The 14,451-nt window shown below is 43.8% G+C and overlaps 1 protein-coding gene across 11 annotated transcripts in view; it reads right to left on the reverse strand.

Annotated features, from left to right (window-relative positions):
• SRPK2 (SRSF protein kinase 2) overlaps nt 1-14,451 on the reverse strand; it is a 256,312-nt gene that overhangs the window by 2,978 nt on the left and 238,883 nt on the right. For 5 of the 11 annotated variants that reach the window (XM_053553491.1, XM_053553496.1, XM_053553486.1 and 2 more), the window contains 3 exons: nt 10,746-10,815; nt 10,016-10,108; nt 9,581-9,673 (listed from right to left, as the gene is read on the reverse strand). In XM_053553491.1, coding sequence (XP_053409466.1) covers nt 9,581-9,673; nt 10,016-10,108; nt 10,746-10,815 — 256 coding nt within the window. The remainder of the gene's footprint in view (nt 1-9,580; nt 9,674-10,015; nt 10,109-10,745; nt 10,816-14,451) is intronic. The other 6 variants (XM_053553488.1, XM_053553495.1, XM_053553492.1 and 3 more) reach the window with 2 other exon arrangements.

A 14,451-nucleotide genomic window follows, 5' to 3' on the forward strand; every position in this document is an offset into this window, starting at 1 on the left:
GTTGCAATCACACTGTGCACAGGATTCTGTGTAAAGTATTAGTTCTAATTGAAGGGGTTAGGTATAAAATAAGGTTCTAGCTCCAATGTGAGGGACTGAGGAAATGTTAAGCACGGCTTCCAGATGGGAGGTCAGATCTGCAGTCGTAGAGGTGGGAAGGGACTTCCCCTGGAAGGAAATAGTCTCTGTAAGAAGGAAGTCTAGGTGGTCCCTCTAACCCAGGAATTCCAGTACTAGGAATCTAGCCTGAGAGAGTGACATTCTGACACTCTCAACTTTACCTTCCAAATATACTCAATGCAAAATTTTACATACTTGCAAAATTACAAATGCCGAATAATGATTTTTTTTTTAAAAACCAAGGTACATCAGCTTGATATTATTTCATATCACTTAATAATATGAGGGAATATCATACGGTACAACATATGAGAACAGAATCAAAACTATGTTCCACAGACAATCATAAGACTGATTTTTAAAAAATGCCCATGAAGATGCAAAGCAAGTGAACAGCAGCTTTGTTAGTGGGTTGTTTCTCTCAATACTCACATTTTCTGTAATAAAACTATATTGATTTAGGCAGGGCACTGTGGCTCATGCCTGTAATCCTGGCACTCTAGGAAGCAAGGCGGGTGGATCACCCAAGCTCAGGGGTTTGAGACCAGCCTGAGCAATCAAGATCCCATCTTTACTAAAAATAGAAAAACTAGCTGGGTGACATGATGAGTGCCTGTAGTCCCAGCTACTTGGAAGGCTAAGGCAAGAGGATCACATGAGCCCAAGAGTTTGAGGTTGCTGTGAGCTGTGACGCCACAGTACTCTACCTAGGGTGACAAGAGTGAGAATCCGTTGGGGGAAAAAAAAAAGGCTATATTGACTTAGACTAACTATTGATCTTAGTAGAGCAACAGTTAAGGCAAATCAAGAAAGCTCACACCGGGCAGCATCTGTGGCTCAGTGGGTAGGGTGCTGGCCACATACACGGAGGCTGGCGGGTTCGAACCTGGCCTGGGCCAGCTAAAAATCAACAGTGACAACTGCAACAACAAAAAAAACGGCTGTGCACTGTGGTGGGCGCCTGTGGTCCCAGCTACTTGGGAGGCTGAGGCAAGACAATCGCTTGGGCCCAGGAGTTGGAGGTGGCTGTGAGCTGTGACATCACAGCACTCTACCAAGGACGACATAATGAGACTCTGCCTCAAAAGAAAAGAAAAAAGAAAAGCTCACAATGACATGCTAAACCAAGTCCTTTGGAAAGGAGAGAGAACCTTCCTGACATTCATCTGTCTTAGAATACTACTCCACCCAAGTTTGCAAATGAATACAACTGCTGAGAAGGACTGTCTACTCAGAACAGCAAAGGAATCAATTTCTGAGGGTGCCAGTTTTTACACTCAGATTCATCGACAGGCATCAAATTAAGTACAATCTTCCATGAAAAGATAAGCCTTACCACTACCAGATGCTTAAAAACTATATAACAACATTGACGAAAATAATACAATGCAGGGAGGCTACAAAAAACTATTTATTCATATATAACTCGGCACATGATAAAATTGATAAAAACATTTATGAAAAGCAGACTCAAATCTGTAACTACTTCTAACTAGGTAATCCTACACAAATAACTGTACATGTGAAGATGTGGTCTGTAATAGCAAAATACACGAGATAATCCCAAACGTCAACAGGTCCAGAAACACAATAGTGTATTCAGTGCAATTTAATGGAACACTCACTTTAATAGAACACTCAATGCGCTTTATGTAGATAATTAGAAAAGCTCTACAATGCCAAGTAAAAATAGGAAGATGAACTCATCTGGAGCCTATGATTGTATGTACACATACTTATGCCTGATAAGAAAGAATGCTGTTCCTTAAACACAACTCCCAATTCCCCAACTCTGCACCTACTGATGGCAGATATGACAAGAGTGGCCTCAAGGGGGAAGCAAGGGCTTGGGTCCATTCACCAGCTCCAGCCCTGTACGTGACGGACAAGAAATACAGCTACCTCCACCCTGCCACTTAGAATAATGAATAAGAACAAAATAGTAAAAGAGTAAAACATGTCTTTATGATTCAATCCTCTTATAGCTCCCTAACAAGTTAAAGAAATTTTACCTTGACAATTTTTTCTTTTAAGAAAATATACAGGCTGGGTGCAGTAGCTCATACCTATAATCCTAACACTCTGGGATGCCGAGGCAGGAGAATGGCTTGAGCTCAGGAGTTTGAGACCAGCCTGAGCAAGAGTGAGAGCCCATCTCTACTAAAAATAGAAAAGTTAGCCCGATATACTGGCACAGACAGTCCCAGCTACATGGGAGACTGAGGGAGGTAGATTGCTCCAACCTGGGTGACAGAGTGAGTCTGTCTCAAAAAATTAAGAAAATAAATAAAAAGAAAGAAGGCTTGGTGCCCATAGCTCAGTGATTACAGTCCTGGCCTCGGTAGGTGGGTTCAAACCCGGCCTGGACCTTCTTACTAAACAAAAAACCAAAAAACAAGAAAAAAGAAAGAAAATATACAAAGATGTGTTTCAAGAAAACACGTTCTGCAGATTATTAGAAACTTGTCACAATTTTTATTAATTTTATTTTTTCAGACAGTTTCACTGTGTCACCCTCAGTAGAGTGCCGTGTTGTCACAGCTCACAGCAACCTCAAACTCTTGGGCTTCAGTGATTCTCTTGCCTCAGCCTCCCAAGTAGCAGGGACTATGTGCGCCCACCACAACACCCAGCTATTTTTTGTTACAGCTGTCAATGTTGTTTAGCAGGCCCGGGCTGGGCTTGAACCCACCAGCCTCAATGTATGTGTGGCTGGTGCCGTAACCACTATGCTAGGGGCACTGAGTCATGACAATTTTTATTTTAAAGATTCCATCTCCAGCCTTTCCTTCTTAAAGAATACTAAATACCATTTTCACCCTTCCTGGGCCTACAAGCCGCTGATCTCAGCATCCACTCTCCTATATGTGAATGCAAACAAAAGCTCAGTGCCAGGTAGATAACTCTTAGTGCTATTCTCCAGGAACCATGGAGAATCCGTTTGCCTTGAGAACATTCTGATAAAATCACCAGGAAGCAGTCGGGAAGGAGGGCTCCTCATCTACAGGACAGGCTGTCTGCCTCACAGCAGCTGTGTTTGCCAATCCCAGACTACAAAATGGCTTTCCAAGGAGAAAAATTAGGTACTTCCATTACATTTCTCTTGAACATTATTTTAGGTGAGTTATTTTATGTGAAGGAAGATGTATCATTTTGTCCATAAAATTATGCTATTCCAGAATTGAACAAAGAAGCCCATGACGTTTCACATCACATACGGAAGAACTACAAAGGCGAGCCTTGGGACCACAGCGACATGAATACTGGTGTTAATACAGCAAACCATGATACAGAAGAGACTGGGGTAAATTACAAACAAGGTGCACATAGAAAGCACATCTACCACGAAATACTAGTATGAAAGCAAAAGACAAAATTCAAGAAATTTGAACAAATTTTTATGCAGGTAGACAAAATACATGAAGATAACTATTTGAGATCAAAACATGTATGAATATTACCTCACATCACACACAAAAATTTATAAAAATGGATCATAAACCTAACTTTAAGAGCTAGAAAATAAAATTCTTAGAAAAGTAGATCTTCATGACTTTGAAGTAGGCAATTGTTTCTTAGATGTGATATAAAAATTATAAGTAAAACAAGAAATAGTATATAAAGTGGACTTTATCAAAACTAAAAGCTTTGTACTTCAGCTATCACATATGTGTGTACTCAAGGGAAATGAAAACATGTCCACACAAAAACTTGTACATTAATGATTACAGCAACATCATTCATAAGGGTCAAAAAGTGGAAATAAGCCAAATGTCTATAATCTCACACACAGATAAAATGTGGTATATATCCATAGATATAAAAAATGGAGTATTGATTCATGCTACCACATAGATAAGCCTTGAAAACATTATGCTAAGGAAGTCAGACACAAAAGACCACATATGGAACAATTCTATTTCAATGAGATGTACAGAATAGGCAAATCCACAGGAACAGAAAATAGATGTATGTGGTGGCTGGAGGTTGGGGTGGAAAGAATGGAGAGTGACTGCCAGTGGACACGGGGTTCCTTTCTAAGTTAATGAAATATTCCAAAATTAGAAATTAATAACAGCTATACAACTCCATGAACTACTACTGAACTGCATACTTTTTTTTTTTTTTTTGGTGACAGAGTCTCACCATGTCACCCAGGCTAGAGTGCTGCAGCGTTAATGCATTAACACTGTTGTGTTAATGCAACACAACAACCTCAAATGCCTGGGCTCAATGAGTGATCCTTCTACCTCAGCCTCCCAAGTAGCTGGGACCACAGGTGCCTGTCACAATTTTTATATTTTTAGTAGAAATAGGGTCTCACTCTTGCTCAGGCTGGTCTTGAACTACTGAGCTCAATGGATCCTCCAGCCTCCCAGAGTGCTAGATTACGGGAGTGAGCCACTGCACCTGGCCTGAACTGCCTACTTTTTTAAAGGGGTGAGAATTGTATGTTATATAATTTGTATCTCGATACAGCTTCCCCCCCCCCCCCCGCCCCCAGTTTTTGGCCGGGGCCAGATTTGAACCCACCACCTCTGGTATATAGGGCTGGTGCCCTACTCCTTTGAGCCACAGGCACCACCCCTGAATGCAGCTATTCTTTAAAAAAAAAAAAAAAAAAAAAAGTACCAAGCACACAACAAAACTTCAAAAGAATGTCATAATTAGGCATGCAAGTAAAATAAGCATTTCATTAATTAGTAGCTCAAGGTAAATGACAGGAATAAATGGGATGAACTATAATGGAAATTACTTGGAACTATTATAGCAATCATTTTATTGCTTTATCACATGCTAAAATGTAAAATAAATGATTAAAACGCTAAAACCTCTGATCAACCTGTGGCTTGTTAGCTTGCAAAGGTCTCTGTTGCATGTTTTGTGTCGCTGCACTCTCCCCGGGGGGTGCAGCACCACAGCCGTGCCAGCCTCCTGTCTCTCAGGACTGGGGTGGAGGTTGGGGCTTCCTTTATCACGCAGCCTCCAAACGGGGGCCATGGGAGTGTGAGGGGGTACTATCAATAACGATGCCAGGCATTACTCTAGGACTGGCCTGGGCACACTGGAACATAGCGTTACCCCACTTCCAGCTCCAAAAGGTTTCCAGCCAAGACAAGATACATGTTAATGTTTCTTTTTTTGTTTGGTTTTATGTTGTTGTCCTCAGAACTAGATGCTCAGAGACTCAGAGATAATGAACACTGCACACAGAATGATTATTACGAGGGGGAGACCAAGGCTCGCTCAGGCCCTTGGTGGCCACCCACATTTATTGGGTGTTTTTATACACAGCACTAGTCATAAGAAAAAAAAAAGTATAGAAATAGAAAAAGGAACATATAATGGTGAAATCATAAAGACTGCTGAGAAATTCTTTGTTCAGCACACGTGCTAGACACATACATGGTTCTAAATCAAGACCCTTTGCTCAACAGTTGCTGAAGGCTTAACCACAACAGCTTCTAGCTGTCTTGTTCTTGATTGATTAGTTCCCTAAAACTTAAGAAAGAATAGTTTGCTAAAAGGAGAATAGAGCAGAGCATGTCTTCCCGCAACCTCTGCAGGTGCCCAGCCCCAACTGTGCGAAGCCCTCCGGTAACTTTCCTTTCTGTGAACAATTTAACTGATTGTTCTTACTAGCCTAGGCACGTCCACAAAGGAAGAAGTTTTTCCATCTTAGGGCAACATTCCTCGGGGAACACATGAGGCCATGTCACTTGCTTTGGTTGGGGGGCCAGTACCTCTCCAGTTTTATTTTTATTTTTTTTAGAGACAGAGTCTCACTTTATCGCTTTGGGTAGAGTGCTGTAACATCACAGCTCACAGCAACCTTCAACTCTTGAGCTTCAGCGATTCTCTTGCCTCAGCCTCCCAAGCAGCTGGGACTACAGGTGCCCGCCACAATGCTCGGCTATTTTTTCGTTGTAGTTGTTGTGTGGCAGGCCCAGGCTGGTTTCAAACCCACTAGCTCAGGTGTAGTATGTGGCTGGTGCCCTAGTCACTAAGCCACAGCTGCCGAGCCTACATGTTAATGTTTCTAAATTGCACACGTACATATTTGCTGAACCTAATCTTTATGGGGCACTATTCTAGGCACTGAATACTCAGCAGTAAATAACATCACAGAGAAGAAAAAAAATTTTGTAAATTAGAATTCATGGTTTAAAATGAAACCTTGGTTAAAGTAGTTTGCTTTTTTGTTTTAAAGACAGGTCTGGGCTAGGCACGTGTAGCTCAGCAGCTAGGGTGCCAGCCACGTACACCAGAGCTGGCGGGTTTGAATCCAGCCCGGGCCTGCCAAACAACGACAACTACAATCAAAAAATAGCCAGGCATTGTGGCGGGTGCCTGTAGTCCCAGCTACTTGGGAGGCTGAGGCAAGATAACTGCTTAAGCCCAAGAGTTGGAGGTTGCTGTGAGCTGTGACACCAGAGCATGCTACTGAGTGATTCAAACTAGTCATGCTCCAGGTAAGATGTCAATCAGTGGCACTTGATGTTCAGTTTTAACACACAGACACTACTCTCCTTCTTGCCCTGGGGTGGGGATGAAAATCTGCTTCTCACACAGAAAGAGAAAAGAGCAGGCAAAGCTCTCAGGACTCACTCTGTAACAGTAACTGCTTTTGAATGTGACTTCAGCAAATTCACAGCAATTTTAAACTGTTTTTTAAATCAGTCCTGGCACAAAGGAATTTTAGGGAAGAAATTTAAATGAATACACTTTAAATTTCCATTATTTCCACAATGTACCTTCACATATTATAATTAGGGGGGCATGCCAAAACACATCTTTTATGCAACAAACCATGCCCCTCATTCTAAGGGACACAGTGAAATAAATCTATTTTCATGACAGGCCCTAATTCCTCTTGATATTATCCTGTGACTTCTGTACTATAAAAACCCTAAATCCCTTCTGGTCTCCACAGCCATTATACACAAACAGTAACCAGCAAAGAACTCAAGTCCTAATTCCCAGTCATTTTAGCAGATTTCACACCTAACATAAATTCTCCTTTACATCCAAAGGAAGGAAAAACGTACTCTAGTTACAAGGGTCACACTGAGTCACGATATTTTTGGTCTCTCATTAAGGATACCAAATGCACTTTAACTCTGCAGGCCCCTTTCAAACAAGCGACTCAGAAGGGTCCTGCAAGCTGCACATCCTCCAGCTGTCCCAGGAGCGGGATGCCGACAGAGGGCACAGCACGGGCCCTCTCACTACCCCAGCCTGGGCACACAGGCCTGGGAGCAGCCACCTGCTCCTTAAATTCACTCAGGTGAGGTCATTTCCTCACCATTCCAAGACTTCCCTTTAGTCCCCTTCCCCACCCCTGTGCACAGTATGAAGTTATCCCCACCCTCCTTGATCAGCAGACAACGGACAAAGAGTGCTGAGCCCTGTCATTGTAAGAAGGCCCTTGTTGCTGAGGAAAGGTTTGGATCAAAAGAAGAATCCCTGTCGGTCCTCGCCCCCAAATGCCCATGGAAGGAAATGAGGCTCCCCATGCCCTGATGCCCCCCTGGCTGGAGGAGCAGTGCTGCTGAGCACTGTCTCCCAGGTCCCTCCTTCCCCCACTGGAGCACCACCAGGTCAATTATGGTCTCTGTGTCCACCACAGACCAGGCTGATGTCTCATGGGCCACCCTCCTGCCTAACTTCCATGTGAAGTCCAAGGGCGAGGACTTTGGCTGGGAGTTCCCAGCAAGTCACCTACAAGCCACATCCCCAGGGGCTGGATCACTTCCGACAGGGCCTGGAAACAGTCTGATGTGTGGAAGGAAGTGTGTCTTCATTGAAATACACACAATTCTCTAAGCCACAACAGACCAGAGGCCAGAGCTCTACCTTGTTTCAACACTTTCAAATAACATTTTCTGGAAGTTTCATAGGGAATCTTAGTCTGCTCTCTCTCAGTAACACATGTATAGAAGTTCATGAGCCCCCGTGTTTCCCCATTTATAACTCTGCTATAGTGGTAACAAGGATAGCGACTACTGTCCCACGTCCTGCTGGGAACACCCTCTTCCCCATACCTGCCACAGCACAACCTGAAAGTGTGCAGGCTGAGCCCAGCATGTTCCTGCACACAATCAGCACATAGCCCTTCCCTGCCCCAGACTCCACGCAGGCCTGAGCACCACAGCCTGTCTTCGGCTTCCATGACCCACGCTCAAAACCAAGAGTTAACACAACCTGCCTGACAAATGATTTTTCCTGACAATTTCTTTCTCTGTTAAGTCTTAAAAAGGTAGTGAGAACAATAATTACATCTAATTATTATACATAAAAATCACATCTAAGGCCAGGTGCGGTGGCTCACGCCTGTAATCCCAGAACTCTGGGAGGCTGAGGTGGGTAGATTGCTTGAGCTCAGGAGTTTGAGACCACCCTGAACAACTGAGCAGGAGTGAGACCCCACCTCTAAAAACTAAACAGGCATTGTGCCAGGTGCCTGCAGTCCCAGCTATTTGGAAGGCTAAGGCAAGAGGATCACTTGAGCCCAAAAGCTTGAAGTTGTTGTGAGCTATGATGCCACAGCACTCTATCAGGGTGACAGAGTGAGACTCAGTGTCAAAAAAAAAGAGAACATTCCAGGGTGGCTCGGCGCCTGTAGCTCAGCGGCTAAGGCACCAGCCATATACACCAGAGCTGGAGGGTTCAAACCCAGCCCAGGCCTGCTAAACAATGACAACTATATAACCAAAAAACAGCCAGGTGTTGTGGCCAGCACCTATAGTCTGGGAGGCTGAGGCAAGAGAATCGCTTAAGCCCAAGACTTTGAGGTTGCTGTGAGCTGTGACGCCACAGCACTCTACTAAGGGCTACATAGTGAGACTCTGTCTCAACAAACAACATTCTTGGGGCTTCTGGGTACTGTGAAGATTGATTGCTAACTGGGGAATACACAGGGCAAAGAAACAACTATTCATGATCAGTGAGAACTATAATATTAAAATAGACCGTCTACAATACGCTCTGATGTTTTATAATAGGAAAGTAAGAGTCGAATTATGAGAACATGTTAAACACAGGGCTTATACTCACTACATGAACAGCTCAGAAAGCCCAAACAAGATGGGCCTGGACATTCACTAACCCAGTGTCCAGGCTGCCTGGCCTCTAAAGAAGGTTCCCGGACATGAAAACAAGAAGATAAACCTTGCTTTTCAAAAATTAGTTTTCACAAACACTTGAATACACAGATTGCTGCTTGGAATAAGAAAGGAGACAGGTGGGGTAAGACAAGTATTTTAAGAAGTTTGTTCTCTCACAAAATGCTTATTCCACAGATATCAGATGGGTCAGGTTTATTTCTCGAGAGCCTTCTTCAGCCGAATTCCCCAGTCGTAAAAGTCCGGATCTTTCTCCGCTGCCCAAACACGAATGCACAATTTCTCCTTTTGGGAGAGGATTATGCTGAAAATTAGTGTTGCATAAATACCGTTACCTTTTCTGGTGAAAAACTCCTTGGAATATTTCCCCAACATAGCGTATTTTCGAGGAACTTTCCCCAGCAGTTCAATGATCAATGCTATGTGATCTGCATGGGAAACATTGCCAGCAAAACAGAAACACACGACAGTTTAATCAGTACACTGCATGCAGACACTGCCACCGCCCGCGCAGACAGAAACAGAGCGCGACCTGAATGAGCAAAAGCACGGGCTTCCCCATGCGGCCGGACTGGGGGCTGAGGCACAGGGTGACCGCAGCACAGGGCCAGACGCGGTCTTCCCCGACAACTTTTAAGTCAGCACAGGGATTCTGCTGGCTGCTTTCTGAATGCAGGAAAAATGCCTTTGTCACCATTAATGCTACAATTGGCAGCTGCTATTCCATTTCTGTCTGCATCGTGGCGCTTTTCAAAAAGAAGAGGTACTACCTCTGCGATTGAAGAATTCCCGAGAATATTTTCCAGATAGAGCAAAGTGCCTTGGGATACTGCCTAGCAGCTCTATGATGTGGGCTATGTGGTCTATGGAGGAGAGAAAAAAAGGATATGGGAATGGGAGGGGCAAAGGGAAGGATGGGATAAAAAAAGAGGGAAAAAATAGAAATTAGTAAAAAATCAGAAATTAGATTCAAATCAACAATGTCTGCAGCACATCCATGCAGAGGCTTGTGGGACTGGCAGGCCTCAGGCACCATCTGACTGAGGCCAGCTCACCCCAGGCCACCCCAGCATTGCAAGCAAATAAGCATGGAGATGGTCAGGTTTATAGATGGAATTCAAGCCAGAATTCCTGAGTGTTTTAACTCAGCTCCCAAACAGGCCAGAGAAATGGGCAGCACATCAGTGGACAAAAGGCCCACAGAGAGGCTTCAGGTATGCACAGTCTGTCCCCACCAGACCAGCTGGGCTCCCGCCCTGTGCTAGGCCAAGAGAAGAGGCTGGCATGAGTCCCTAAAGGCTCTCTGGAGTGCCACCAAGCCAGGCAGGCCCTGCCCATTCACTGAGACTGAGGGGGCTTCAAACTCAAAGGAAAAGCATCTGAATTTGGTGTTTGAAAACCAAACATGGTTCTGTTTCCGTACAAACACACAGTACTCTCCAGAAGCTCAAGACTGGCAGGAGACCCAGACTGAGAGATTCAGCAGGCAGCAGTACTCACCTTCATCTCTGGAATAGTCTTCCCCAGAATGCGGTTCAAACAAATAATCCCCCGTTGCCAGCTCAAATGCCTAGGGTACAACAGATGACATGCTAAGCATTTCACAGAGGCTGGCCCCCAAGTCAGCAGCCTGCTTTCCTTATAGAGGAAACCTACATTTTTAAGATTCTGAATCAAACCAAAAAGGCTCCTAAAAAGTAACAAAAGAAACATTTCATGGTTTCTTTCTTGCAAAAAGTTCAAAGAAGCTTCAGAAATATTTTTACACTTCTTCTAATGAAGATACACACACACTCACACACACTACAAGGGTTATGAATCTTCATTTTGCAGGAAGCAAAAGCGAAACTTCAGTGAATCAGCCTTGCCTGGCCGAAGCACAGCCCTGTTCTATGAGCACCCGCCTGCAACCAGAATGCTAACGAACAGGGCCCTGATCAGCAAATGCTGCTGCTTCCTACAAGCAAAGGCCTTCATCTATCAAGGTCTGTTTTTAGCATCTCATCATCTATTTTCATCATTATTTCATTCATCTCTGACTCAACAACAAAAACAACCTAGAAACAAAAAGACCCCGAGCCCAGATGAAGTGGATGTCCACAAGGACAGGCGTCCTGGGTCACTGTCAGCTGTCCTTGGCGTGCCAGCATGTGGGGAAGGGCATGTGTTTCCACTTCTCTGGCTCACAGAAAAAAACTCAGGATCATGAATTTTTTAAGTTAGTAACGATATACAAAGAGAGCAACTGCAATTGCTCTGCTGATCAAACACTATGTTTAATAAAAAAAGGTCACTTCTTGGCTTTGGCTAAAATCAAGTATAAAAAAGAAAAAAAAAAAAGAAGAAGAAGAAGAAGAAGCTAAGTACCATTTCTGAGTTTTCTCCTTGTTTCTTATAGCCTGAACAAGATCTTGCTGTTCTGGCAGGTGCGCAAAGGCCCAGTGCCCCTTCGATGAAGCCTGTGGTCAGCGGCTGCCCCCTCAGCTGCCCCGGCAAGCCACACTTGGGAAGGTTACTGTGACAACCCACCTTCTTTTTCTTTCAATGACCAGAATGTTAGGAAGGTGACCATAAGGGAAAGACTCACCAGCCTGAGCCAGGGGCTGTCTCTCTTAGCACTGCCTTTAACAAACTACCAGTGGGCAGTCAACCCAGAACCACATCACATTTTCAGCTTTTTTAAAAGAAAAGACTCTATGTGAATCAGTTAAAGGACTGAAGCAAGGTGACAAGAATGCCTCCAGCTACACCTGCCATGAGCAGTGGTTCATGATCTTGGGGTTTCAGCAGGACAGAGAACATGCCCAGGCTCAGTACAGTGTGGGCTGGTTGTCCCAGCATTGCAGATGCACAAAGGCCTCAGCAGAGCACCTAGGATCGCCTGGGCTCAGGGCCCTTCTTCTGCACACAATACACAATAAAAACAGCTGAACCAATCACAGATCAGGACAGAAAACCTCATGTTTGGCTCCAATTCCAAGTCGAACAACTAGATTATGTACTCAATGGCCAGAAGTTTCTTTCTAGTCTGGAAGGCAATTAATTCAATACCTTACAAGCCTAATCAGGGAGAAAGAGGACTTAAGAGAAGCCACTTAGATGGAAGTTGTAAAGCGAGCTCCAGTTGCTCTCTAACCTCTGCTTTCAGTCCTACACTAACTTTTTAATTAATTTTCAAAAATATTTCAATCTGTTTGCATATACAGTAGAAACTCTGTAAGCTGACCATCCAAAAAACTATAACAAACTGTTCAACATACAAAGCTGATGAACATTAAGAAACTAGGCCTAAGGCGGTTCCTGTGGCTCGGTCGGTAAGGCGCCGGCCCCATATACCGAGGGTGGCGGGTTCAAACCCGGCCCCGGCCAAACTGCAACCAAAAAATAGCCGGGTGTTGTGGTGGGCGCCTGTAGTCCCAGCTACTCGGGAGGCTGAGGCAAGAGAATCGCTGAAGCCCAGGAGTTAGAGGTTGCTGTGAGCCGTGAGACGCCACGGCACTCTACCGAGGGCCATACAGTGAGACTCTGTCTCTATAAAAAAAAAAAGAAAGAAAGAAACTAGGCCTACTATACTGAAACATATGTATGGTGTATGTCCAGTCTATGAAAATTAGGTCTACTTAAGGAGGCAGTCAGTATAGGGAGGGTCAACTATAGAGGTTCTACTGTGTATCTTTTTCTTCCTCTTTTTTTCCTAAAGAGATGGAGTCTGTACAAGTTGCACAGGCTAGACCTGAACTCCTGGGCTCTGGAGTTCAAGCTGGCCTCCCTAGTTGCCACAGAAGTATTTACACACCCAACTTTGTAAATATTTCTTAGACCAAAATATGCCACCTACATGTTCTTTAAAAGATGATCATTTTGATCAGCACTCCATATATTTCCAATGAAACATTGAAAGAAGACTATCGATGAACTTAAAAAAACAAAAAAGGAAGAGGGAAAATGGAAGCTCCTCTATAATGTTAATTAGTTTTGGTTCTTTGGAAACTGACTGAATTCCCTTAACAAATGTGACATGGGCATGCCTAGGAGGCCGAGGTAGGTGGATCACTTGAGCTTAGGAAGGAATTCAAGACCAGCCTAAGCAAGAGCATGATCCTGCCTCTACTGAAAAATAGAAAAATTAGCTGGGTCCCAAGCATCTGTAGTGCCAGCTTCTTGGGAGACTTTGAGGAAGGAAGATCACTTTAACTCAGGAGTTTGAGGATGTTGTGAGTTAGGCTGACGCCATGGCACTAAATCTAGCCTGGGCAACAGAGTGATACTGTCTCAAAAAAATAAATAAATATACATATATAGATGCATGCATAACAGGGCAAATGTGCATTATAATGAAAAAAATTTGCTTTTCACTTTATAATTTTATGCTAGCAACTATAAGAAATGAAAGATTATTGCCGGTCGGGGAGGCGGAGCAAGATGGCAGCCGAGTAACAGCTTCCTTGCATCTGGGCACCGTGAGTCTGGGGAGATAGGACTCCAGGCGTCTCTGGCTGGTGGGAACTGCCTATCATCACTCCTATGAGGATACAGGGAGTCAGCGAGAGACTTCTGGACCCCAAGAGGAGGACTAAATCCGTGGAAAACCGGCAAGTGGTCGTGTGTGTTCAATCCGTCTAAACCCACCCACAACTTCCACAGGCACAAGAACTTAAAGAGCAAGAGGAAGTGAAAGGAAAATTAGGGCAAGCAAACAGATAAAGGAAATCACTCATGAGGAAGAATCAGCAGAAAACTCCAGGCAACATGAAGAACCAGTCTAGAACAACCCCACCAAGGGACCATGAGGTAGCTACTGCAGATGATTCCACCAGTATAGAAATGTTAGGAATGACAGAAAGGGAATTTAGAATACACATGTTGAAAACAATGAAAGAAATGATGGAAACAATGAAGGAAATTGCTAATAAAGTGGAAAATAACCAAAAGGAAATCCAAAAACAGAATCAAATAAGAGATGAACGATATGAAGAATATAAAAAGGATATAGCAGACCTGAAGGAACTGAAACAGTCAATTAGGGAACTTAAAGATGCAATGGAAAGTATCAGCAACAGGTTAGACCATGCAGAAGAAAGAATTTCAGAGGTAGAAGACAAAGTTCTTGAGATAACTCAGACAGTAAAAGAGGCAGAAAAGAAGAGAGAGAAAGCAGAACGTTCACTGTCAGAATTATGGGACTTTATGAAGCGTTCCAACATAC

The sequence above is a fragment of the Nycticebus coucang genome, chromosome 11 (assembly GCF_027406575.1).
Source record: "Nycticebus coucang isolate mNycCou1 chromosome 11, mNycCou1.pri, whole genome shotgun sequence".
Lineage (NCBI taxonomy): Eukaryota > Metazoa > Chordata > Mammalia > Primates > Lorisidae > Nycticebus > Nycticebus coucang.